This window comes from Anopheles coluzzii, chromosome 3 (genome assembly GCF_943734685.1).
Source record: "Anopheles coluzzii chromosome 3, AcolN3, whole genome shotgun sequence".
Classification (NCBI taxonomy): Eukaryota; Metazoa; Arthropoda; class Insecta; order Diptera; family Culicidae; genus Anopheles; species Anopheles coluzzii.
This window is the reverse complement of record NC_064671.1, coordinates 69,215,566-69,241,912: the sequence shown is the minus strand read 5'-3', so window position 1 is coordinate 69,241,912 and position 26,347 is coordinate 69,215,566. Positions and strand designations below refer to the sequence as shown.

The 26,347-nt window shown below is 47.8% G+C and overlaps 1 protein-coding gene across 8 annotated transcripts in view; it reads right to left on the bottom strand.

Annotated features, from left to right (window-relative positions):
- LOC120957583 (teneurin-m) overlaps window positions 1-26,347 on the bottom strand; it is a 512,748-nt gene that overhangs the window by 81,428 nt on the left and 404,973 nt on the right. For all 8 annotated transcript variants that reach the window (XM_040379858.2, XM_040379866.2, XM_040379863.2 and 5 more), the window contains one exon: window positions 21,323-21,502. In XM_040379858.2, coding sequence (XP_040235792.2) covers window positions 21,323-21,502 — 180 coding nt within the window. The remainder of the gene's footprint in view (window positions 1-21,322; window positions 21,503-26,347) is intronic.

Below are 26,347 nucleotides of genomic sequence, written 5' to 3'. Positions count from 1 at the left end.
AAACCGCACTTTACACCCGTGTCTGTTAATAATATTCTTCCCAAAACACATAACTCATCCTGCAGGAGAATTCATTCTTCACGTCCACAATGCATCGTTTTTTTGTGTGTACGCAGTTCTACCGAGGTGCAAAGAAATCAATCATTTCTTTTCATTGACCTTTCCGCAGCAGAGTGGAAAACAAAAACCGAAGCACATTAAAGAAGGTTCCCTACCACACGCCGACACCCCGACACCGCCCACAGTATGCATGAAATGGAATATGAAAATTGATTTCTGCTTTCATTTTCGCTTCATATTTTCACACGTCGTCTTGGCGGGGCTGATGACTGTGTAAAGAAACGGCATTACAGAAGGCGAATCCTCCATCCCCGTAACGAAACGTCCGTAAATATCGGGCAGCATCGGCTGCGGGAAGGCGTGTAAATTCACCCACGTTTGTTCACTTTTCAATCTTGAACCCCCCGTACGCCCGTGAAGAGATTGCTTTCCTGTCCGCTTGGACTATGATCCCTTTTTGGGGCTAATTTATTGAGCAAATAAAAGCTACCGCAAGATAAAATTACTTCCACCAAATCCGACTAAGTGAGACCAACCAATTACGCGAGCAGGAGATTTTCAGCTCGCACATCTGAAGATGATAAATTATGCATCTTTAGCTACGCTTTAGGAGCAGGAGTATTAGTGAATATTGGAGCAAACTGGAAAAAAGCCACATCCAGCCTAAGTGATTAAACCTTCCTAATCGATGCCGCAGCAAACCTCGCGGCAATTAAAAAACAATATTTTTTAGACATTAAGCGATGGCGGGAAAATTTCGCACATCATCTCCGCACAACGAGAAGAAAAGCTAGGTAGCAAAAAAAACGTGTTGGAAAAACTTCTTGTTTCGTTGAGCGTGAGTACAACAAAAAAACGATGTGCCTAACCGATTCCCGGAGAAGCGGAAGCGACTCATCACCGCGCGTTTGCTTGGTTGCGTCAGAGCCGCGCACACGTTGTGTAAAAAAGCGTGAACGCTCCTACGTTCGCTGCGAGCTATTTGTTTACATTTCCATCAAACGCAAGATGAAATGTTAATATTTTTACACCACCAGACGCCTCTTAGCTTAGCGCGTGTGTTAGTCCTTTCGCGAACGGGGTCTGCCGACGCCGTCGTCGTCTGGCGGCTCTCGAGAAGGCAAGTGACTTTTTCTCCGGTTCCCGCGGGGAAGACACATCACCACATTGATTGAAAGTATAACAAATTTCCGTGCTCGAGCTCGGGTCCCGACTCGAGTGCAAGGCATCTCATAAATGGTAATCAATTTGCGTCAGTGTCAGTGAGTGTGCGCTCGCGCGCCTGCAGAAGGGGTTTGACCGTGGGGACGGAAACATATAGGAGCGTTGCTGCAATAACACCATCGCACGACAGTTTCAATTTATCAGACGACACAAAATTAGCTTATAATTAATATTAACCCTTTTGCTGTGAGTCAGTACACGGAGAGATGGGAAGAGTATCGGAGTGCAATCGGACGACAAGCACATAACATAACGTTTCGACACACTGGAAAACGCGTGTTTTTCGCACAGCTCCATAAATAATCCCGCGTGACAACTTCGTTCAGAGCCCCTGGTGGCTGGCTGGCCACGAAAGTGCACATGTAATTTAATTGAAAAATTATTTCCCCAAAATAATGCACCCTGGAACCCTGAAACTGGCGACAAATCATCCGTCTTTTGCTAGCGTGTATGCGTTCGGTGGCAGGTTTGCAATCGAATCGGCAAAAATGACGACAGCAAACGACAAATGACTAATGGTGATGATGTTCGCAATTCGCGGTTGCGAGGTTCCATTTACCCGGGACTCCAGGAGGAATGGAACTTTGGCGCAAAACGCACACAAAACATTGTGCAAAGTCCATAATTCATTGCTTGTTCTGTCCGCCAGCGAGAGCAGGCAGCGAGAAGCGAGACGCTTGAATCTGTGTTTCGCTCAAAACGGTTGACAGTAGCAGTCTGCATAGCAGCAAACTACACAGAAGACACCTTCCTCATCATCATCATCATCATCGTCGTCGTAGTCGTCGTCTGGAAAGACGCTTCACCGGACAATCCCTGGGTGTAGACTGGGGTGGAAAAAAACGCAACCGGAACCGGAAACCGGCACCGATGATTGCGACACATTCATCTGGACCACATTTGGGGGTGCGAGTTTCTCCTCCGCACTTGGGACAGCTGTGGGTGCTACGGCTCCCGCGGGAACTGATTTTCGTTCTCGTTAGCAATCATATTCATCTGGGAAGGTGGAAGTTTTTCCATGTTTCGTCTCCACGGTCCACGTTGAATATGAAAAGGTGGAAAATGTCTTTTTTCCTGTGATTTCTGAGGAGTGATGGAAGAAGTGGAAGGTGCAACACATTTAAGACTAAATTAGTTGATTTTGGTTCTTGTATGCTTCGCTTTCTACCTTCCAGACTGAGGGTGAGAAGAAAGCAAATCAACGGCAAACATTTGCCTCTAATAAATGTACAAATTGTGTGGCACCGTTCTTTGCCCTGTGAACACAACCTGCAACATGTCTGGACTCCAGTGTGGAGTTCAACTTTTGCAGTTCCAGCTGAATCCTGGCAATGTCAACACTTAAGAAGAACATTCAATTAGCCGCGCTGACCTGCGGGACAAAGCAGAATTAGGGCATTCTCATTAGACATACACACAAAAAAAAAACAGAAGGAAAATAAACTTTTCCTTTCGACCTATCCTCCAAAAAAAAGAAATGGCGACTCCGTGTGACACATTCCACACAATGTGATTATTAATTAAACGGAAGACGGCCCCACACAAACACTCTCGACCACGCCGCCACTGAACAACGCACATTAATGAGCGGAAGTGAAGCCCCTGGCTCTGATAAGACTGTGCGCGGAGGGTGTGCATTCTCGGGCGTAATCAAGCAGCTGGACACAACAACAACAACAAACGTTGGCCGTTGAAGGTCACAAGCATGATGAAGTCCAGCCCAGGGGTCACCATCGGTAATTAACGAAGCTGTAAGACAACGTATTTTACTTTCCAACGCTCTCGGAACGCCCTCCGGCGGTGCACACCCCAAAAAATAGGACCAAACAAAAACAAAAAATGCCCCACAGGGAGTGTGAGATGAAAGCCAAATTAGTGGTTCTATGTTCATTTTATGTTGCGCTTGTGTTTTTCACTCTTCCCAACGCCGCTTTCCCCCAGCCTGCGCTAGACTGACCAGTTAAATAATTACCTAAATGGCAAATGTTCTACATGAGCGCTCACGGGGGAACCCTCGTTTCGCCCGTGCTTGTCGGATGAGCATCGTACAGTTCCCCTCAAAATGTTCTGTTGCTGGTGGACTGAATGAAACGATGAGCGATTCAATATGCAAAACAGTAATCAACGCGTGCAGCTTGGCTTTTTTCACAACAACCTTTTCATAGCGCGCGCCCATCGGTGTGTACAAGAAATTCAATTCCCGTAATGTACCGAAATCCCTTGAATTGGACGAGATGAATGAGCGTCAAGAGCTGAGATTTGGTGGTGCTGATTGTGCTACATTCAGCTGTGCTTTGCTGTATGCTACTCGACTAGAATAAGATGTAAGATCTATTCACCTTTGTTTTGCCTATCATATAACCATCAATGGAATGTCTGATGTCAAATTTTTGGAGAAACTTATTGGATTTTGGGTGTTTAATGTATTGAAACGCACCAAAACATCCACCATCAGTGCTTATCTAGCATTCTACGCGGCACAGGCCACAGGGAAATGATCCACCGAAATCTGTAGCCGACAATGTTCCATTAACGGACAAAGATCAAGATTTGGTCATCTTGAAGCACGGCAACGAAAGGATCAGAAGCCTCAAAGTCCTAGTCCAAAATTGGATGATTCTAGCTGGGAGTTCTCGTTGCACAGGGAGAGTGGGATTGGTGCGCCATATCTTCCTTTGGGTGAAGGTAATCCTATCCTATTCAAACAGCAAAGGAGGCAAGAGATGAGTTTGGCCGGGAACATATTTAGTTTTGCTGAAATCCTCGGCTATGCCTTTTGCTGTAACGCCCTAATGCGGGTTTTGCTTTCTTTTATTCCCGGTCACTCTGTAGAATGAACGGGATTTTGGTCAGTGCGCTTTCTCGCACACAGTCTGAAGATGACAGGGAAGAACCAATGGGAAAAAGGGGCAAGAACGTGCAAAGGTAAAACCCATGGTCCGGCCGGACTGCATGAAAGGACTTCTTAAGGTCAGTTAACCATGAATGAAAGCGAAATTCTTATCATTCTCATTTAGCTTCCCGCAGCTCTCCCCCTAGTGAGGGGATTATGGGCAGTGATTCTTTCTCTCTCTGGACCGTTTATACGTTTTGTGGCAGTAATCGGGAATGGCATCTTTGAAGCTCATACCGCACTAACACACACTGACGCACGGGCCTGTGTCTGTGTCTTTCGGTTACCGCCCGTGAGTGTCCTATCTGGTCTGTACGCTCTGGCGAGCTTCACTATCACTAGCACGCAAGTAAACCCAACGGCTCGTTCTGTCACTTTTGCCTGCTTCGTCTGCTAGGTTATGAGACATCATTTCACGTATGCCCGTTACCATGGACGTTATTACCTTAGTAATACCGCATCCAGGAGACGGAGCATAGCTTAGATAAAGGCATTCACTTGCACATGTGGTTGGTCCTTACCGGCTGGCCACACGCACACAATACACTAAGCCCAAAGTTCTGACCTTTCACTGCTCCAGAAAGTGCTCTGGTGAATATTGATAACGGTGTTCGATCGAAAATGGTGGTACCAGTGATAAGACGACGAAGAATTAAGTACAAATTGGGCATAAAAATGGGGAAAGTGAATCGATTTTCCCGCCTCGTGTATGGTTGTCCTGGTGAGAAAGTCCCTGAGTCCTGGGAGATGATGGGATTTATCAGGGCGCACCAATGCGCCACCAGCTGCGAGCGTAATTAAGCAACATTACCGCGTTTTCCTGCTTCTGGAAGAGCCTATTCATGTCTAAATATGGACCAATTTTGGTGGAAGACTCGTATGCACAATTTGGCGTTCAGCAGCACGAAATAATGATGTGTGATAGCCTCTGCCTGCTCTGCCCGTAAGGGGAAGCAATAAAACCCCCAACCTTTAAGGGTGTTTAGAAATAAATCAAATATAAAATTGGTTCGAACAGCACAATGTGCGGGCACGTGGATGTTTCATTCTTCACTTTCCCTCGACCTGCTGGGACGCTTCGAATCCGGCCGAATGAATCCTTTTTTCCAAGAAATATTTGAGATGAAAATCCCAAACCGCCAGCGAAGCAATTTGATTGGAAACTGACGGTTACGGGGCAATGAGATGGGGACTTCCGATCGCGTTAGGAAGGATTTGCAAAAGGCTTTGGATACGGCAGTTCATGCGTGCTGTTCGTTGTAAGCTGACCCGGCTAGGGTGGCCCCTGGAGAGAGAGAGAGAGGGCGCGCGCGCTCGTTATGGATGAGAGGATGTCCGACAAGCCCGAACCATGGGAATTTCGGGTAGGGTCGGAAGTACTTAACCCGGACATTCGAAACAAAATCAAGCGTGAGAGGAAGGGGAAGGGGGGTGGGGATCTTATCAAAACGTCTCAATTCTGAAACACCGACAAGGCCGACGAATGAAGAATTCACCGAAAAGTCCATCCATTCCAGCGGGGTGGAATGTTGGGTGGGAAAAGCAGTAAAATTTAATATGCTCACTGACCGTTAAGCATCAGCTGAGGGTGTCTACTTTGCCCTTTTGCTGTCTCCACGCACAACAGTTCCCGTGAAACGTCAACCAACGTCAATGGGGAGGATTTACATGCAAACGTGCGAATAATTTACACCTTTACACAGCAACACTCGGCTGGCACATTAAAGCTGCGAAACGTTTTCGAGTGGCGCTTTGTGTCAGTTGTGGTGTGTGTAACTGAAAGTGGTAAAACCACAACAATAAGACCGTACGTGTAGCAGTTCGTAACGAAACAGAAATTTTGAAGTACTCCTGAGGTACTGTAACCCTTCAATGCAAGTAATGTGTGTGTGTGTATATTCGAGAATCGATATCGTACAGGTGCATCTGTCTATGATGGACGAACAGCAGGAAAGTTGGTTGAACCTTTCAGCTGCAGACTGAAACCTCGTTCGGAGCTGGATGTTTGCTTAGGTAACAGGACCTTGCAAAATCCTAGCGAAACCTTAGCAATGTGGAGCAAGCAAGACACACACATGCCTGTGGACGTAGTGAAAAAGTGCAACAATTTAAAGTTGAAAATCACTCAACGGTTGCACATTAAATCAAATCCATCTTTAAAGACCTTTGTTTGGAATTCGCTAAAAAGCCCAAAAACAACCAGATTTGTCCAACGGTTTGTCCCCTCAAAAATTGAAACCAACAATGGCGGCTTCAATGAAACAACTCCATCAACCTCGCTCCTCCGACCGTTCGCCCGGACGCAAATACACAAACATAATCGAATTTGTACCACATTATCGAATCATGTGTTCCCGGCGTAGCGCGACGCTGCTGAATTCCACCGTACGACGTGAAGCATTCCATCGTTCCTGGCACTGGCACAGCCGCACTGACCCGAGCCGCACTGACCCGAAATGGGGCTTTATTGAATTAACTGTGGCCGCCAGCCACAGCCAGTTCGGGTGACACATACACACGCACGCATACCGTGCGACCAACCGACAAAACCCGCTAAACACTAATGGCGGCATTCGGCCTAGTCTCGGTCCCGGTGCCAGACGGTGTCGATGGACCCACCAACTACGAGGTTGACAGATGCAATCAAAATGTTTGACGGATGGGTTTTTGTGTGTAATGGAGTCGTGGTGTGGACCATCATGATGAGTGTGATGTTATCATTCAAACCCCCGCATAGAGTACCTTGCTAATGTCCTAATGTACAGCAGTGGTGCTATACGTTTCCTATTTCCCAGAATGAAAGCCATGGTGCTTACCTGTAAAGAGACAAAAAACGGACGATATGATTAGTGGTAAGCTCAGCAGTACGAAAGTAAGACACAAAAACGCGTAAGTTACACCCAACGAGATAGTTTACAGCGGTGTTTAGGTTTGCCTCCCTGCAAATGAAGTGCTTGCTGGACGTTTTTTGTGTTGTTTACGGGCCGTTTGTCGGGAGCACAAAAAGCTCCACCACCGATCTCTAATTAAGCTGTTCCGAAAGCAACTATCACCTCCCGCCGTAAACGGTCGGGTATCATCGATCGGCAGCAAAGATAATCTTACGCCCAACGGGCGTTCGGTGTGTCCGGAGGTAATAACATTAGAACGCTAATGACTTTTCGGACGAAAACTGTAAAGATTGAAATCCATTAAGCGGCAGCGCTGTGAGTTCCTTATCGGGTGTTGCGAGGGACAAAGACAAAGCAAAACACAGCAAAAAACGCGCCCCGCGCACAGACAACGAAAAATCGCACAGCACGGCAGGAAAGCAATCTGTCAAAGTGTTCCACTTCGGTGGAAAAGCTGTACGACCCTTTGCGTACGTACGAAACCAAAACCCTGCTGTATATAGCAGAACGCTCCCAACAGTGCTCTCACGTTTAGGAGCAGTGCCTCTCGCTTTGAAAATCTCGTAAAAATCTCACTTTGTTATTCAAACGCACCAACGCGGAAGACGGATGGAGCACTACGACTGTCCTCTGTGAAGCGTTTGAGAAATGTGCGACACACAGGCACTCAGGCAACTTCAAAACTGCGCGTTACATAACCTCGCTTTTGAAAAGCGTTACTACTAACCATCAACGTCAAAACAAGAGCGCCAACAAGAGTGCTGGCTGTGTGTTTGTGTGTGTGTGTGCACGACCCATCATATATCAAAATGTTCGCGACCATCATCACCACCACCGCCACCATCGAGAACACCACAACGGAGAACTTGGCGGTCTTGTTTGGAGCACTTGAACTGTTTGGTAAAAGGTTTTATTTGCTTTCGAGCGGCCACACTGTGTTGTTGGGGAGGTTTTGGTTTACGTCGGGTCTGCGTCCACGTGACCATCGAGCGGTGAGAGTGTAGGGCGAGGAAATGAGAGGTTATGTTCTTAGAAAAACGCTTAAAATTAATCTACAATCTTAATTGCTGTTAGCTGAAGCGAACAAAGACCGCGTGAGTGGGGATGGAGAAATTAAGGTGACGAACTGTATGTAAAAACTAGGGCAAGCACGGGGAAATTCGAGCTTTCTGGGTGAACACGTGTTCTTTGTTGTTCTTTGCTCAAGAATCCAATGGTTGGGTGTAAACGAATTTTGAAACATGATACTAGGCATTTCACGAGGAAGTAATTGGACGCCCTCTTAGCTTTAAAAACACAGTGGAATAATGCTTACACTTCCAAAGAGCACAGCATTTTCAATTTGGTCCACTTCTGAGAATTTTCACGATTGAATGGTTTTCTGCAAAAACGAAGCACTCGCCCTCACACCCTTAACCTTCCACCTTACAACACCTAAACCACTCGCTCTCTTAGCGTGCAAGCATAACCTCATTAATCAACATGCTGTACCGCCTGTATGCGCTCTGTCCATGCTGTCCATCCCCGGAAAGACCCAAACTCGGTTGTGGTTAAAAACCGATGCACATTGTGGAAACCCATCACCGCACATATGGCGTGAAATATGTGCTCAGATGCTGTGAATGTGTGTGTCTGTGTGTGTGTGTGTGTCTCAAATCTCACAACACAACTTCACAGCCAGTCCGGGCGAGAGCTGGAAAGAGCTGAGGTCAAAGTCATAAACAAATGGTCGTTTAATTGCCTATCTGCTTGTTTATGGCCAACGGAATGGTGATCCGGCATCGGGAATGTGCGGCAAAACGGGGTAAGTGGCATCATTTTTCGCGCTTTTTTCCCCATCCTCAGGGCGGTCAGCCCGAAACGGCGAGCGTTGGAATTATATTTTGGACTTTTAGGGATCGTTTTTTGCTGTGCAGGTTTCCTTCTTAATCCACCTGAGATAATGGGAAGCGTTTCTGGAGCACCACACCGCCTGGTTGGCTCTAGACAGCGAAGGAATGCACAAGTTTGTCGCTTGACAAACGAGTGAGACATCCATAAAACTGTCACAACAGTGCAAGAATGGTGAGAATAGAGGAAGGAAAAGAGAATAAAGCTTTTTTTGTGCGCACTCCGTTTCCTGATGCTGCCAGTGTGCTTGCTCAGAATATATAAGAATACGCCATTAGCGAATCGCTGGGACGTTTTTTTGTGCCTGTGTATGTTTGCCAAGCGCTTAATTTCTAATTAATGACACTTTTCGGTTTCGCGAGATTCCACAAGATATTGTCTTGACTTTACACGGTATACGTTAATATTAATTTCCGAATCGTCTGATCAGTGCATGTGTGTGTTCTTGAGGTTCTTAAGCACCAATGAGCAGATCTCTTTCTTACAAAACTTCCTGCTTTGGTAAAGACCTTAATCCTGTGTCTGAAGAGAAGAGTTCTTCTTTAAAACATTTCGGAATATCCCAACCTGCACACCCTGAAAGTGGAGGGGGAAAAACGGCATAACAACGCAAGGCAACGAATCAACCTGTGACTGTTGCCACATAAAAATTAAACGCCACAAACAGACAGACCGGAGAGGTCTATTAAAATGCAAAGTGTTTCATGGGGTTCGTTAGAGAGGTGTTACCACGTCGTATGCCAACGGGGTGATGTCCATCAAACGGGCTCGTTTGATGGTGACACACAGAGACCACAGTGAGGCGAAGAGTAGGGAAGCAGACGTAAAAAAACGTGACATCAAGTCTCCCACCAAGCGGTGGTGAGCATTTCGTGTGCGAAGGAGTGCGGCAGGAGGACACCAGAATACAGAAAATGGTTTAATTAATGAAGACACAGCGTCGTTGCATCGTTAGAGGTGAATGAGTGTGTATGTATAAACCTTTTTTTTTCTCTCTTCGTTACCTTCGTCGGTTCGTTACTTTCTCATCACATAAATCTCGGTAAAGCACACGAAACACGGGGGAGGGGGGGGGGGGGAAGCTTTTTCGGAAGGAGGTATATCACACATCAGCGCATAAAAAAATCAACCCTCCCTGCGACCACCGTGGGTGCTCGAATGCGGCACATTCCATCGTGGTGTGTCCCTCATCGGTCCGAACGACCGAAACGACCACAAAAGACGACGAGCTCGGATACTTCTTCGAAGCTGAACATATGAGCCGAAAGTGAAGGAAAATCATCGCTACGCTGCCACGGCACAGAGCCTCAAAATGTTGGGAAAAATGATTCCGAAAAGCTTTGAATGAACGAAAAACAGAAAAACAAGTCCCCGTGAACTCCGTGAAGGAGGAAGCTGTCGATGACGTGAGTGGCATAAATTTGTAGGTCCTTCGTCTTTCGTTCGGGTAGGATAATTTGGTTCGCTTGAAATTCGTGGCCCAATTATTCCGCATTTTCCTGCCCCACTGGAAACTTCAAACCAAACGCACACACACACCCAATGACACTGTTTTTTGCGTAGTTTGACCAAACGCTTCATTCGCACGCTGGCAAAACGCTAAATTGATCTGACCTCGCGCATGAGTAACGCCAGGAACGTGAGCTCACAACCGCGGGCTAGATTTACGGTAGCGAATGCAGCGAAAAAACGGACCAAAGTATAGTCTTGTGCTTTGGCGGGAAGGCAAAAAAAAAACTCACAAAAATATCCTGTCCAGCACTCGGCTCGGGTCGTGTGGTACGCATAAACGCTTCCAAATAATTAGCCTGTAATGGTATTTGCAGTGGCATTCACGAGCTAAGCCCGAATGGAAAGCACGACGCTCTATTGGTTCTGTTTTCACATAGGCGTTTTTTGCGGTGTGGTTGCAAGAGGCCTCAAACAAGCTCACCGGCGTGGAAAGCTTTATGCAAATCGTGAGTAGAGTGTTTTCCTTTTTTTGCGTCTCGGTACTGTTTGACGCACTCGACCGAACATTGGGGGAAATTATATAAGAAGCTCTCAGGAGGGGGAACGCTGTACTTGAACTCAACGGCAAACAGAGCACCACACATCCTTCACATTGGAGCAGAACTTTATGAACAGCATTGGGTAGCTGCATATGCTGCAAACATTCCATTCGACAAGTGAAGATCTATCGTAAGCACTTTTTGAAGAAGCTGTTTGATGAATGAATGCATAAATTTGATAGCATGGCGTGCCCTTCCGTATGCAGCGCTCAAACACACTGTGCACTTTTCGGACGTAATTCTCCACTCTCTGTACACACACTGACACTGACCAACCCCAAAAACATGGTCAAAGGGATGTTTGCTTAGCGTCCCCTCCCCGTCCGATGTTGGTTCTTCCTTCCAACCATCTTGCGCATCGATTTCTGCTGGCCGATGGCAGCGGTGGAGGGAAGACTTTCATGTTTCTAATGGAAGATAAACATTGCCTGCATGTGCGGTCAGAGGGTGGGACTGGTGGGGATCACTTCAAAATTTAATGAAATTAATAGTCTTCCGACTAGAAGCAGCAGCAGCAGCAACCGAGAGAAAATGAATTAATTTTCCGCCTGCATGCTTGGTTTGCCTTAATTTAACCTTCGAAAACTGTCTGTCTGTGTGGAGCTCCATCTTTAGACCGTCCGATGTCGGTTCAATCAGGTCCTCGTGAGCTGTTGGGCGAGGATTTTGCACTGAGTTAATGGCAATTATTTTTACTCCACACGTGGGCAACCGGCTATGGAAAATCATTCCCCAGAAATTCATCCGCCACTGCAACGTGAGTGTGTTCCGGGATGTATACAGTGTCCTCGGCCGCGTTTCTAGCCCAGTTACTACTGACGAAAAGCCGGCCAACCATTCGGAAAGGGTGTGAAATCACACCGAGCAAGCCCCTCTTCACGCAGGGTTTCGTCAGCAGCACGCGTGTCACTAGATCAAAGAGCTTCACTTCGGCGAGCCTTGCGGTAGTGCGCGTGTTACAGAACGTCAGGCTTCCAACCACCCGTCCCCTGGTTGACACACAGTTGCTCATCATGTGCGTTACCATGTAGCCCAGCGTTGCCTGACGCGTTGTTTGCACGCAGCGGGAGTCACTGGAGCAAATTGCGAACATCGCGCCCGCGCGCGGATGACGCAGGATATACGGTTACCCCAGGTGAATCATGTTACAACACCGATCTGATCCGAGAATGAGAGAGAGAGAGCGCGCGTGGTAACTGTAGCCTTCTCGCGTTGTCGTCTTTTTTGTGCTTGTGAGGGTTTGGGTTGCCACTTACTCAACCCACACGCCGTATGGACCGTGTGTTTGCGTGTGAGTGGAAATGCACAGCACGATGGGAAACCCTTTTTTTCGTGAAAATCAACTCAGAACTGGGGGAGAGAAAAAAAAAGCCCCATCTGGAGGTGTTTTAGAAACAAACCCGTCATGCCAGCCAACGTTCTCTGTGTCGCTGGAAGGTGTACTAGAGTGTTGCACCACACAGCTTGAAACTAGGACAGACGCGCCCCGCGTTGGATGGACAGGCAGAGTGACACAAACCCAAGCACAAAAGAATCTCACTTCCAGACCAGGACCCGTCTGTTGTGTTCTGAGTATGTGTCTGTTGTGAGTGTGGGTTCAAAAATTGTACAGCTAAAATAAGCACACATGTGCAACAATACAAAAATACAAAACAAAACATGTAACGAGTACTCTCGGCAGCAAGGATACTTTCTCTCCAAGGCTCCAAAAGTTCAACGCCATTAACGACAAACACAACGTTGCATGCACTGGACGGATGGCGGCACTGCGTGGAACGTCCTACATACTGCGACTGACTGCGTTTGCCTGCCTGCTTGACTGACTGACTGACTGACTGACTAACTGTCTGCCGTTCTGTTGAGTGTGAGAGTGAGTTAACTTCCGAGCACGCCACGGCACGACAACGGTGCAGTACCTGCAGCATGAATCCACCTCAAACTCCAAGCAAGTCCAGGGGTTTCGTTTTTCACCTTTCACACCTGGTAACGCGAAACCAGAACCAGCTTGCATCATCCGACATGGTTCCTCTCTCTCTCTCTCTTACCCCGTTTTGTCCCATATCCTCTTTGCGCTTTAACGTAATCGAATTTCGTGCGATAGCACGCCACGGCGAGGTGAAGTCAGCCTGAAGTCATCATGGCGACGATGCATGGCGCTTCTTGATCAAAGTGCATGCCGTGTTCCGGGTCTTTTTTTGGTTTTGAGCGCGACTCCCCTTTAATCAGCACTCCGGAAATGTCTCACCAGGCGCCCGTAAAAGCATTGAACCACATGAAAGCGCATCTTCGCTGGCAAACCATCAAACCCAAATCCATTCCTGCAGCTTTTGGCTGCTGCTCGAACAGGCTTGCACAGGCTCCGGTCACGTGCGGTAAGGTGTTCATTAAAAGCCGGACGCAACCCCAAAAGCTGCAACGCCCAGGTGGTTAAGACTTCAAAGCTTGCCGAATGGTTGGGATCCGTGTGTTTCGTGTTTTTGGGTCCATTGGAGCGGTGTGGTAGTGGGAAAGAATTTTGGCCTGCTAGTTCAGAAGCATGCACATGGGGTGGATGTCATCAGTCGACCCGAGCCGATCATCCAGCTTGAGCGCTTTAAATGCTGTGTTAAATCTAATCTCTGTGTCCCTGTAATTGGCACCAACGGTTCGTTCTCAGAATGTTGACGCAAATTTGCTACCTTTTCAGTCTGCCTAGACATTTTCTCACCAAAGGAATGGGCGCCTACCTAAGGTCTCGAACGCAAATTAGGCAACGGGGCACACAGTGGCCATCTTTGAACAACACTCCCGAGTCTACAGAGGTGTGCAGGAAGCTCCTAGAATCTGCTGAGTGATGCCTTTAATCATTCAGCAATCCTTTGCACCAGTAATCATCTAATTGCACTCATGTGTTGGGAGGGAACGGGGGGAAAAAGCAGCATACAGAATGCAAACACTCTTCCTTAATTCCCAAGCCCGGGCCGGACTTCAGGGTTGGGAAATTGCACTGCAACAGCGTTAAGTACCGTTGCAACTTAACTGACACAACTGTCAGTGAGGCCCCGACGTTGCAGTAGTCACCGTACTTTTCTCGGGTACCGTACCGCAAAAGACGAGCCACACAGCGGTACACAGCTTGTAAAGGGTCAAGAAAGGACCTGCCGTCCACACGTGTGTCCAACCGTTGGCCATTGACCGTCAATCCGGGAAGAGGTAGAGGTCTGGGTAAGGTCGGGTCGGCTTAGTCGGCTTGTGCAAAACCTCAAGCTCTCTCACCACCCGGTAGCTAGGGTACGAAGTGTGCTCCACCGTACGGGCCCCCCTCCTGTCAGGGACTATAAATTAACGCAAATTGCTTTTCAACCCCACCATAACCCAACCCAAGTACACTGCATTGCCGATGGATGTGTGAGCGTGTTTATGTGTGTGTGAGTGTGTGTTAAGCCCCAAGAGAGCAGTGCTTTCGATGCTGGTCCCGAAATTGCGCTGAATGGGACGAAAATCCCCACAGTTCCGCGGACGTTGCAAACATTTGCGCCCGAGCGCCACTTCAAGTCTTTAATTTAATTTAATCTAATTGATAGTATGCACGCACGCACTCAATGTATGTGCGTGTGGACACATACACACACACACACATAAAGCCGGGTTGGAGCAACCGCACCGAGTCGGAGTGCTAAGCCCCCCGTTCGGAGGCTTCGAGTGACGGTAATTGTTCCGATAATTTGATGGACATGTGAATGCAATATCGTTAATTTACATTCTGCGGTTGACCAAAAAGCTGCTGGGAGGAACGGTCTGGTGTGGGAGCAAGCTGGGGACGCATATTGGTTAAAGAAGAGGAAAAAAAACGAGTTGCCTGGTTACTTGAATGCGTGTCCCCTTCCAACAAGGGAGTTGACGGATCTGTCCGCACGGTTCAGGATTCGTCTGTCAAACGGAGGGTTTTGAGGTTTATGTTCTCGTTTTTTTTCAATCTCTCTTACTCTCTTTTTCTGTTTTTTTTTATTAAACTCTTCTCATGGCGGACAGGGGCACCAACCACCACAGACCACAAACATCCCATTAGCCCGGGCCGGGAGGGCACTGGGATCTCGCAGAAGGCACGCTCTGTCCTGATGTGATGTCGTTTGCTGCACACCGAAATCTCTCGGTCGATTACGAGTTGTCAATGACGGTCGGACGGAGTCCTCCCACCCGGGAGGGGAATTCAAGCTCCTGAAGGCAGCACATCAAAAATAGATAGTCACAAACGATGTCAAACGAAAAACCAACGAGCAATTATGGGAGTAAATTAAACTTGCTCCTCACACTGTGCCTCGGAGTGAGGCAGACGATGGCAAGGGCTCATGCTGGATGAGCTTTGCTGATATGGCAGCAACAAAGTATACGTTGCTGAAGCTGTGCTGTTGTTGAAGTCATTACTCCTACGTTTCCCCTAGAAGGCATCCTCTTTTTCCAATAAATCCGAAGATAAGACACAATAATTCCTCTCCCGGGAGCCAAAAGCCCTTTGCTAAATGGTGCTACACTGTACCCCAAAAGAAACGAACCCAAGGAACATCCAAGGCATTTTATTAGCCCCAACACTAAGGCAACAAAGCAGGGCAAAAATTGGCAATCATTCGTGAAGAAGTGCTTTAGTTTAAAAGGAATTAATAATGAATCTATAATGCCTTATCGTCTCCAGGAGCTTTCCATTGGTGCGTACATAACATGGACCCGATTCGGAACCGACGGTAAAGGATAAGTTCCAATCGAATGAAACTGTTTATTTTTTGCTATTATATCGAAAAAGCAAGATTTAAAAGAGATTTCCTGTAAGCATCTGGTTTTATCGTATCGACCGGACGTTGTTTATGTCTATCTTTGAACTAAATCATTGAACAGCCTTTCGGAGATAGGATCGAGCAGCACTTAGCTTTCATTAGGTAGGCACATCATCGGTTCAATCGGAATTGGCCAGTTCGTCAATATTGGGCCCACGCTCGGAGCGATCCTGAAAGCACGAAGCGCACGGGAACGTGATCAACCTCGTCAATAATTAAGGTTAGTTTTTCGGGCCGTTCTACAGAATGCACCGGACCCGTTTCGTGGAAAGTTGTCCGAGTGGAAAAATCCTACCAATTTCTCTCCATTCTGCGGAAGAGCAGCAACAAAATCACAATAAAGTTGAGTTTGTCCTTTCTTTTTTGTAGTTGGAATTTGAGCAACGCGGCCAGGAAGGAAAGCATTTTTGCCTAATGTCCATCATAGCTACAGATTTTGCATTTGATGTACCAAGATAGTTTTCCCGTGAAAATTGACGTAACTTGCGAATGATGTGTTGCGTTTCGCTTTTTTACACACTAAAGAAAACAAGCTTCTGGTTCTGAAAACGATTGCAATCTCTCTCCTAGGCATACGGCCTACACACGAATCCATTTATCAATTAGTGTTTACTTAACCGATTGAGTGGGTATTGAGGAACACACAAAAAAGAGTCGTTCGCTCGAAGCCTGTATAGATCAAACTCTGCAGCTACAAATGAATATGTGTCTGAAGTCTGGTGCCTGATGCTAACAGATCGCATGAATCAATCGTTCATCTGTTACGAACCGTACTACAGAGTTTCGCCGGAAGTTGGAATCCACCAGCGGGTAGACGACTTTACACAAATGCACACACACACACACACACAGTATCGACGGAATGGGTATGAAATAAACAACAACGAGTGCCTAACACACCAAACGCCATACACGCTCTGGTACAACCACCGTAGCGGGTGACCTACAGAGTTTTTCGACAGAGGCAAAGTGTTTCAAAGAACGGCAACCGAAACTACATCCAGCACACACACACACACAACCAAGCTCGTCCTGAAACTCATAAAGGCAATTTGTTTTTTTCCCCACGAGTGCACACACTAACGAAGCAGTGTTCGGCAACCGCCTGGCCTGGCCTGGCATCAGCAGCAGCAAAGGAGGACCCATGGAAGGTCGGAGGGGCAATGCAAACTTTAAAATGCACTCCTGTCTATCTTGCTGGTTGGTGCACCCTCAAGGCTCGATTTTTCGAACATTGAAGCAAAAAAACAGTCGCTGCTGCTGTGAGGGGGAAAATTCTCTACCGACCTTTCCGACTCGAGCTGCAAGTGATGTGCACATATTTTCTCAATTTAAAACAACAACCATCTCTAGACAGATGCACCGTGTAAAGTGAAGAGTGTCGGAAATTTATGTTTTTGGGGTAATTTCGGTTGCCAAAGGGAGAACGAGAGGGAGTGATGTGATGCCCATACGCACTCGGTGTGTTTGGTTGGTGCATGTGGGTCCTGTCCTCTGTTACCGTCGAGTGCTTGTGCCAGCCCACTTGTCGTCAGCGTCGACGTTGCATCGCACTTTGTTTGGATTTGTTTAATTTTTCTTCTTACACGCTCCCGCTTCCCGCGTGTGCGGGCAAACGCAAATAAACAAATAATTCCCTTGCATCTTGTGTGTGTGTGTGTTTACGCGATAACGATGCGCGCGGTACAGCGAAGCGCGAGCCCAAACAGAACAGTTGGATCAAGTTTGTCGTTCGTCTCCCGATATCCTTGGTACGATGTTGCTTAACGGACAGCGGAAAGGGAGTGTGGGAGAAGGCCCCGAAACGCCAGTCGCGTTACGGATATTTACATATACATATGTTCATGTAACTGTCACGGTGCATGCTGCTACTGCCGTCGTTTTGCTGCGGTTTGTCTGCAGTCTCGTGAGAATTGAACCGAAAGCAAATTCTGGGGAAAAGCCTCGCCTGCATTCCCACCCATTCACAAGCCCTGAAACATCTTGATGATGCGAAAGCGCCACTTGGCACGTACGGCTTGAAGCCACAAAATTTACAATTATTTAATCAATAGACGAGATAAACATCAACTTACGGCTCGTGCCTCTAACCGCTCCGTCCGAGGACTCCCTGGGAGCAGTTCGGAGCAGTGTGAAGATGCGTCCAAGTGCATCCTGGCTGTAGGTCGTGTTTTGCTGAATGGAGTTTGCGGATTACGCTTTTGCATAAACATAGGCTTCGAGGAGAGGGCAGGACCTACCATCGTCCATCCCAGGCTCGGAGATTCCCGGACCATGTTATCACATTGAATGGCAATTCCTGAGCGCATCGGAATACAAAACACCCATGCATCGACCAGCCGTGTATCGGAGGCTGAAAACTGAATCGATACAGAATCGAAGACGACCCGTACACGATCTCCCCCTCTCCCACCGCTGTCAATTTCTGAAGGTGTCTGTTTTACATAAAATATATCTAATTGCATTAATGAATGATCTTTATCTTTATCTCGGGCAGCTTCTTGTCCAATCGTGGGAGCAATTGGGAAGAACCGTCGACTGACTAAGGACATGCTCCTAGAGGAACAGGACAGGGAAATCAAATGATCAACCATCACCCCAGGACCAGCAACGAGCGGGTTGCGGCGGCTTCAGGCCGGAACGGATTTGCCGATAAAATTTATGCACATCGTGTCGTACACAACTTCTGCTACATGCAAAATCGCACCCAGGGAAACTCGGGAAGACACTCGGACGCGTCCCGGAGTATGGAGGGATGGTTGACGATGCAGGACATTGTTACAACGCCCTGCAAAATCCTCAACACGTCAACCAGAGGGCTTACTGGTCCCGCTTTTCCCACGAGGAAAGTGGTCCTTCGTTTTGCGGCGGTGGATTAGTGTGTGGTGTGTCGTAGCAACAACGAGCACCCCACACGCATCGAACATTACTGGACCACATCTTCGATGCCCTCACCTTCATTACACTGAGCAAAGACCAGTGCCGAAGCAACCAACAGTCTCGTTGGGGGGAGACCGTTGTGTCTTTACCTTCGCCTACCACCTAAGGAAAGGTTTTTGTAAGCATCAATGGAACAAGTTTTCCAACCGAACGCATACGACCAAGAACGTAAGGTCCGTATCGACGAAAATCCCTTGCATTACGTCGTTCGCTTGTTTGGTGAAGCACACACAGCGCCAGAGTGGCAGGAGCATATAAATACCGCTTGGTACGTTCGTCGACTAGACTCCCTTCTGTTTCCTATTGTGGTGACGTGTACGTGCAGCACAACCATGTGTGTGTGTGTGTGTGATTTGTACCAGCAGCAACTACCAACTCGGTTGACACAACACAACGCCCAAGACGACGACCAGAATGGCAATATTGGTAGCATTCGTTGTGCCAAAGACCTAGCTCACCCGCAGGTGCCCAGGTTGAGCCTCCGTTGCGCTTATTGCGCACACATTCAACCAGTGAACCGAATTGCCGGAATGTCTCTGCGAACCTATGCAGCAGAGCGACGCGTACGTATTTGACGGTCCATTACGATGCACCATTCTTACACTCGTGGGAGGGGGAGTTCCCTGTTGGATGCGGGATGCAAAAAATATGCAAAACTGTCTTCACATCCCCTCTTCCCAAAGATGGGGTAACCATCATCAGGGTTCCTTACCGAACCCAGCGACAAGACAGTTGAAGACGGTAGAGAGCGCACCAAAAGCGGTAAGATGTGTTTGTGCTGTGTTTCATCCTCGACAGCCAATGTCCCATTCTTCCCGAACGGACCCCTGCCCTGGGAATAATGATGATGCGGGCCTCCCCCCGATTTCTGCAAAAAGGCATCCATGCTGTTGGTATGTTGTTGTGCTTACTGGATGTTTCACCATCCCTCCCTCTCACAGCGCTCACAAGAGCTTCTGGGAGCTTTCTTTGCCGAGCGAATAAAGCATGATCGCTCGGCCAAAGTGGCCAATCGTTTGATGTAAAACGCTCCCGGTAACAAGCGTATGATGGCCGGGAGACAACGGCAGCTCAAAATCGCCTCTTGACTTCTTCGGCTTTTGGATGAGAGGAAGGGCTTAAAGTCCTTCGAATCGGTACCTTTTACAGCGGAACTGGTAGCCAGTTCTCAAACACACATGCCGCTGCTACTTTGACAATCAGCGAACCCCGGGTGATCCACTGGGGGAGAGGACGAAAGCCGGACCAAAAAGAATCGCGCAAGAGTGCACGTTTCAAGCGGCTTGTTTACGAGCGTATCTCCTCCCGTATTTTCCCAAGATGCTGCCACCGTCAAGTGCCAAAGAATGGCAATTTGTTTTCGTACGCTCTGTACGCTCAGTACGAGTGATTTCCTTTCGACAAATCAACCGATTCTGGTTGCATAATGCACCCATGGTGCTGACAAAAACCGGGAAAGCGCATTCCCGGTGGTTTGAAGGCACTATTAGCGAATGCGGGGATAGTTTATGGCGTTCTCGTGAAATGTTTTCCAAGCAGTTGTTGTTGAAGTTTTCACTCCAGTAGTTCCTCCCTTCGTATGCTACCGGATAAACGATTTGCTCTTTCACGTGTGCGAACAGTTGTGAGCTGAAACTGGTTTGAATTCGTTTTGATATGTCAGAGTAGTAACTTCTAGAGTACTTTTTGGGGTTTGCGCAATCGTTCTAGCAAACTCCACCAAGAAGACGATACAAGAGCAGATAGTTTCCTGTTGCCACACAAAATCTTCTTCTCCATTTCCCAAATTGCATTACGCTGATGGGTGGGGGAAGAGCGGGTGAGTTGGATGGGTGTTGAATTACGAGCTTCTACCCCACCATAAACATCTTGAGTGCCGAACACCTTAGTGCCAGGCAAATCCACTTTACGGTATCACCCCCGGCCGGTCCTTACCGCTCAATAATTCACCGGTTCGATCCAATTGTGGCAAGTATGAATCACTGATACGTTTCAATTATTCCAAGCCAAACACCAGCCAACCCGAATGTATCACCCGGCAAGTAGGTACCCTTTTCGCTTGCAACAGACACACACGGGTCGGTTTTGGAGAAGCACACATTCGTGAGCGCTGTTTAAAAATTCACCAAGGGATTTTTCGTTGGAAAATCTTATTTACAAATCCCCCGCCTGGAGAACCCCTAGTTAGAGGCGGGAGTTTCCCCGTGTATTGGGCCACTCTAGGCGCATCCCCAAACACAAACTTCCCCCCCAACCGGGAGTGGCAATCCCTTCCAACGTGTGAGGTTTTGTGTTTGTTTATCTCCTTGATTTATGGTGAGTTATTTATCAACCGGAAAACATCGGTTACGATCGGTCTGGGAAAAGGTTCCTCGTGTTCCAGCGCAACGTTTTGCACAGCGCCGTGCCGTGTGTACACACCTTCTTCTTGGAAGCCTGGATTGATTGAAACCTGGACCAACTTTGTGGCCCGCTTTTACGCGTAGTGGTCAGAGCTGGTGCCAGCAGAAATTTGATCACCTGTCCATTTTCACCTCCCAACGTAGGGGCTGGCAATGTACTTACCTAGATTTCCGCTCGGAATGTAAACGTTGCCGGACGGCGTCCGGACCAGACACGACGGTTCGAAGTCTACACCCAGCTCGGTAGGATTGCCGGTGACGCGTCCATTCATTCGATTCATGGTTGGATTGCGCGGTGGTACATCCGGTGGAGCTGAAGGCGGAACTCCGTCCAGGAGACAGCCTGTAGGGAGAGAGCGTGAAGAAGAGGAAGAAAAAGTTGTGATTAGTTTCCGATTCAATGCACCGATTCAGTGGGAGGTGTAGAAACAAACACACAAAAACACAGAACAGAGAGAGTGAAGAAAACACAGCACGGGCAACAGAACATAAATTAGTGAGAACTTTTGAAGTTTGTCGAAATTGATTTTTAGATCATCCCAACCGAACATCCCGAATGGGAATATTAATTTCATTCCACTACTCGACTGTCTCTCCCTGGGAAACGGTCTAATTGGAAGGTTTGATTAGTAACAGCGCTCAAAGCCTACCACGGCGGTACCTCCGTGCTTGGAGATAGGAGCTGATGAAGCGCTGGTGTATGATTAGGTCGCGAAATGGCCGATACCGATATCAGGGGGGGAGCACGATGACAGGTCAAACATACATCAAACCGCGACCGCCCGAGTGAGAGATTACCGCGCGTGTGTGACAATCACCACGCTTCTCGCTCGCGGCAGAATCCGGCAATCGAAGTGACGTTAATTTGATGCCTCCATGATGGCACCAGGCGAGGAGTACTCGATTAGCCGAAGCAGACTGGAGTATCCCTTTACTCCGGGTGCAAGATCGAACAGGTCGTATCGAATCGATTGACTCACGCTTTCTCTCTCTATCCCTCGCTTTGACCGCGTGATATGCCTGCGGGCAATGCGTCATATGTGAGCACGCGTCCAGGCCGGCGTTAGTAATTGTATCGCCATTCGGCAGTACAAGGCTGCGTGAGCGGATACGCGGCACTCGGGGACGGGGAAGTTTGCGGTTATAATTGGTACAAACTGTACGCCGCAGGTGAAATGAGCATCGAGCCTATCACTTATATTATTATCCGAATCATCATTATCATCATCAGCATCATTGCTGGTAGCGCCACTCAGTCCCGGAACATCATCAACATTATCATCATCGTCAGCAAGGTGGTCCTTCCAGGAAGAATCATGCTCGATGCGCGTAAGGAGCGATGATTTATGATGTGCTGAACTGGGTCCTCATCTCGTGTCCAAACTCGTGACAAACCAGTGTTGCTTGGAGTGGCATCATCGGGGGGAGATAAATTGGACCTGAGTTGCGTCAGATCCTTGGACTATCGGAGACTTCTTGGCTTGACTGGAGGTGGTAGCAGGCAAGCAAGCAAGTGTACATAAATTTCATTCCCTTTCACAGTGTAATTATCGATCAAACGTGAGTACACAACGTGTCTTATCACTATTCCGTCAGCCGAGAGTATGATAATGCGAGGCGAGTTTCGGTAGAGCTTGCCGGGATTTCAGTAGCGCACAACACAGAGCAAGTGGACGATGCAGACGCTCGTGTGCACTGAATGATTACTGTAATTTGTGTCCTGTTTTGTCAGCCAAGTGGAGCCACTTCACACAGACTCCTGGAATGACGAATTTCCCCTGTTTGATTTCGGAACAAAAACATCACGGACATCCAACAAGATCAAAGCGCTCTTGAATAATAGCGTCCCGCCCACCTTTGGGCATCAAATTGGACTGTTTCGTTGAGGTGTGTGTTGTAGCATGCCACATCGCTTGGATTTTGGGCAGTTGTAGCAAATTGTCAATCGTACCAAACCCTGTTTAATATGCACTCTTTCGTTTCCTCTTAAGTACATAGACACATCAAACGCTACCCGTTACGGTAGTTGGTGTGCGCCAAGTGCATCAATTAAATAATTACACTCAGTGTGTGCAATGGTAAGCAGAGACAGAGAGAAAGATACGCTCGACCCTAATTTGACGCTCGTCAAACGATGATGATCGTAAGCAAATAATTTTACCATCTCGTAACTCCCGTCCCGCTTCACAGCTCATCATCTCGTGGTGCTCCGGAACTTCCGGAAGTGAGAAATAAAACCCCGCGCCAGAAATGGTACGACCCCTTTAAGTGGCAAGGTGGTTCCAGGGTTTAAGAAATGGGACGCAGCTTTACAACATCAAACCCCCCTTAAACCACGCACCACGGGGTCAATTAGGCGTGCGGTGTTAGGCAGACCTTTGCTGTGTGGCAAGCTGAAACAACAAACGCTTGGGACCTCCATTAAAACTACTACCCTGATTTACGACTTGCGCCTAAAAAATCTTAAGCGACCCTAAAAAAAAAACACAACAAGCATCGAGCAATAGACACGTTTTTGGCAAAAGCATGCCTGAAGAAGTGGCCAGAATGGACAAAAACAGAACGGACAGACAGCCAGACGGATGGACGGGCTGACAAACAAACGGACGCAGACAACTACTCCAATTAACTCGACACTCAAGCCTCCTGGGCCTTCGGTAAAGCAACCAAAGCAACCGTCCCGTCAAAATCGCCAAACGAAAGATGAAGATGGACGCGCTCGTGCGCCAACCGAGGAAGAGGGCAGTTGGTTTGTGCGGCAAATATTTGCATAATTTATGTTAAATTATTTGTACGGGAATTTTATTAACCATGCGTCGTAAAAGAAAAGCGAGTGTGGGCTCTTTCTCCTTCTGGCAGGCTGAGGAAAACCTGGACAGTTAAAAATGATAGCACAAGGGGTCCGAACGGTCCCCGAAATGGCGTGTGGAGTGGTAAAGAATAATGAGGAACGGTAATAGCAATTTTCTTTAAATTTTATTTATTTTTCCCCGCCGTCCTGGCTGGCCGTGGCCATTAGAAGAAGTTTTGAAAGCACTCCTCTATCCTGTTCCACTGACGAGAGTGAAGAGAGAGAGAGAGAGAGAGGGAGAGAGGGGGTGAGGCGAAGCAGCAGAAAAGCCCATAAAACATAACCCACCCGGCCCGGGCACCATTTATCTCCGGCTTCCGGTTTCTCCGTGGGTTCAGGTGGCTGCAAGGATAACGGCGGGTTAGAGGATGCGTCGTAAAGGCGGCTTCCCTGCATCGATCAACACATCTGGACACCGGACAGTGTCGAGTGAGACCATAAAATTAGTTTAAAAGTGTAGGTAAATTGAAAAAATCGTCCCCTTTTTACAGGTTTGCTCCTGCACAAGCACGAACCGGCTCGAAGGACCAGCGGCAAGAGTGTCTTAATAAGGAAATGGCAGGTAGAAAGAAGCCCGTGTCTGCCATGCCGTTTCAGGTATACGCCTAATAGTATGCAATAAAAACGAAACCGTTGCCTTCCCGGGGTCCACTGTTTCATCGCTTTTCTCGCATGTGTTTATGAATATTTATCACACCGAAGGCCAATGTTTACGTTTACGGGTTAGCTTCGATTTGCTTCGCACACAAGGCCGATCGTTTATTTTTGTGTTTGTTGTTGCTGCTTCCACCGGTGCCTTGATGACTAATCGGAGGGCTTGAAATAACATTCGTCCCGGGGGGCCCCGTAATGGGGGACCCCATGAACGAAAAAAATATGTGCCAAATGCCCATACGCCCATCGTACGAACGACACACAACATGTGCCGTGACGGAGCCTTTGATAGCAATCGGCAAGGAATGTCGCACTGTCAGTGTGATGCTGGAACGGTCTTCCGTTTATGAGCCCCGTTTTATGAGCCCAAGAAGCAGCAGCACTTAGCGGCCCGAAGCGCGTAGAATTATGTGAGTAGGTCGACCTTCAGTATTCAACGGCTTCTCGTTTGGTGCGTGGGGGAAAAATTTGCCCAAAATTGAGGCCTTAAATTACATGTGTGTGTGTGTGTTTCCTTGGTGGGCTGAAAATGAAACAGTGCCTGACGGTGCCGCCGCCTTGTGCTTTGAAAGATGATCTTCGCACAGAGGAAATCAGATCTCGGTGCTGGGTGAGATCCATTTAGCGCTGATGGCAATAAAAACAAAACATTCAGATGAATTCGAGCGCTGTAGCGGTCGGGAGGTGTAATTTAGAGCGGAAGATAAACCGTAATGGATGTATATTGTCGTGTCAATTTTGCACGAATTTGTTAAGACGAGACTGAGACGGCTGAGAGCACCATGATGGATTGATTGAATTAACAGCGGCAGCGTATTTTTATGACATTTCACGGGAATAAGCTAAACGAATAACAAGAATTCGCCAAATCAAGCTACATAAAAAACCATCAAATCTTCCTTAAACCTGGATCACAAATCGGTTCCACTTCTCACTGCAATCTTCCTTTACCAGGCGACAGAGAGCGACCAAGAGATTAATGCAAGCAACCCCTGTTACGCAATAACTCAATCAGCTAAATCCCATTCTTTTTTTACTTTTCCAACCCAACATTCGCTGCACCCGGTGGTGGCATTACCCTGGTGGGTCACTTTAAATCCTGCCACCGTAAAATTTAACCACCGGAACATATTGAACGAATCCTTCAAAACCGGGCCCACAGAGCACACAAAAAAAGCTCTAACTCTCCACAGCGGGGATTGCGTGTCGGATGTTGTTAATGGGACTTCCTTAGCCACGCTTCCTGTACGAGTTCCAAGGGAAGTGTGTGTGTGTGTGTTTGAGTGTGCTCTTGCATCAGCGAAAGGGTTCACCGTTCAGGAGAGGCTATGAAATAAATCGCATCGGCACACTACTACTGGCAAGCCGTCTCACTTCCTTCCGCCCAGGTTGTGATGACTTTCACGTGTGAGCGTCACCTAGAGGTCGCTTGTTCGCTATTGGAAAGAATGGAACAATTCCGACCGGACGGGGACGGAAACAAAAATACATAAATAACACACCACGGTGCAGCCCCGTATATGACGGCCGTGGCCCCAGGGGCGTGCACCTACCTTTCCCGCATTCTAGGAGGACCCAATGCGGGATATTCGCTTTTTTACGACACTGCTGCTGCTGCTGCTGTTAAGCTTCGTACGAATTTTTACACACCATTCCATCGCTAGAAGTCTTTTCCCGGTAAAG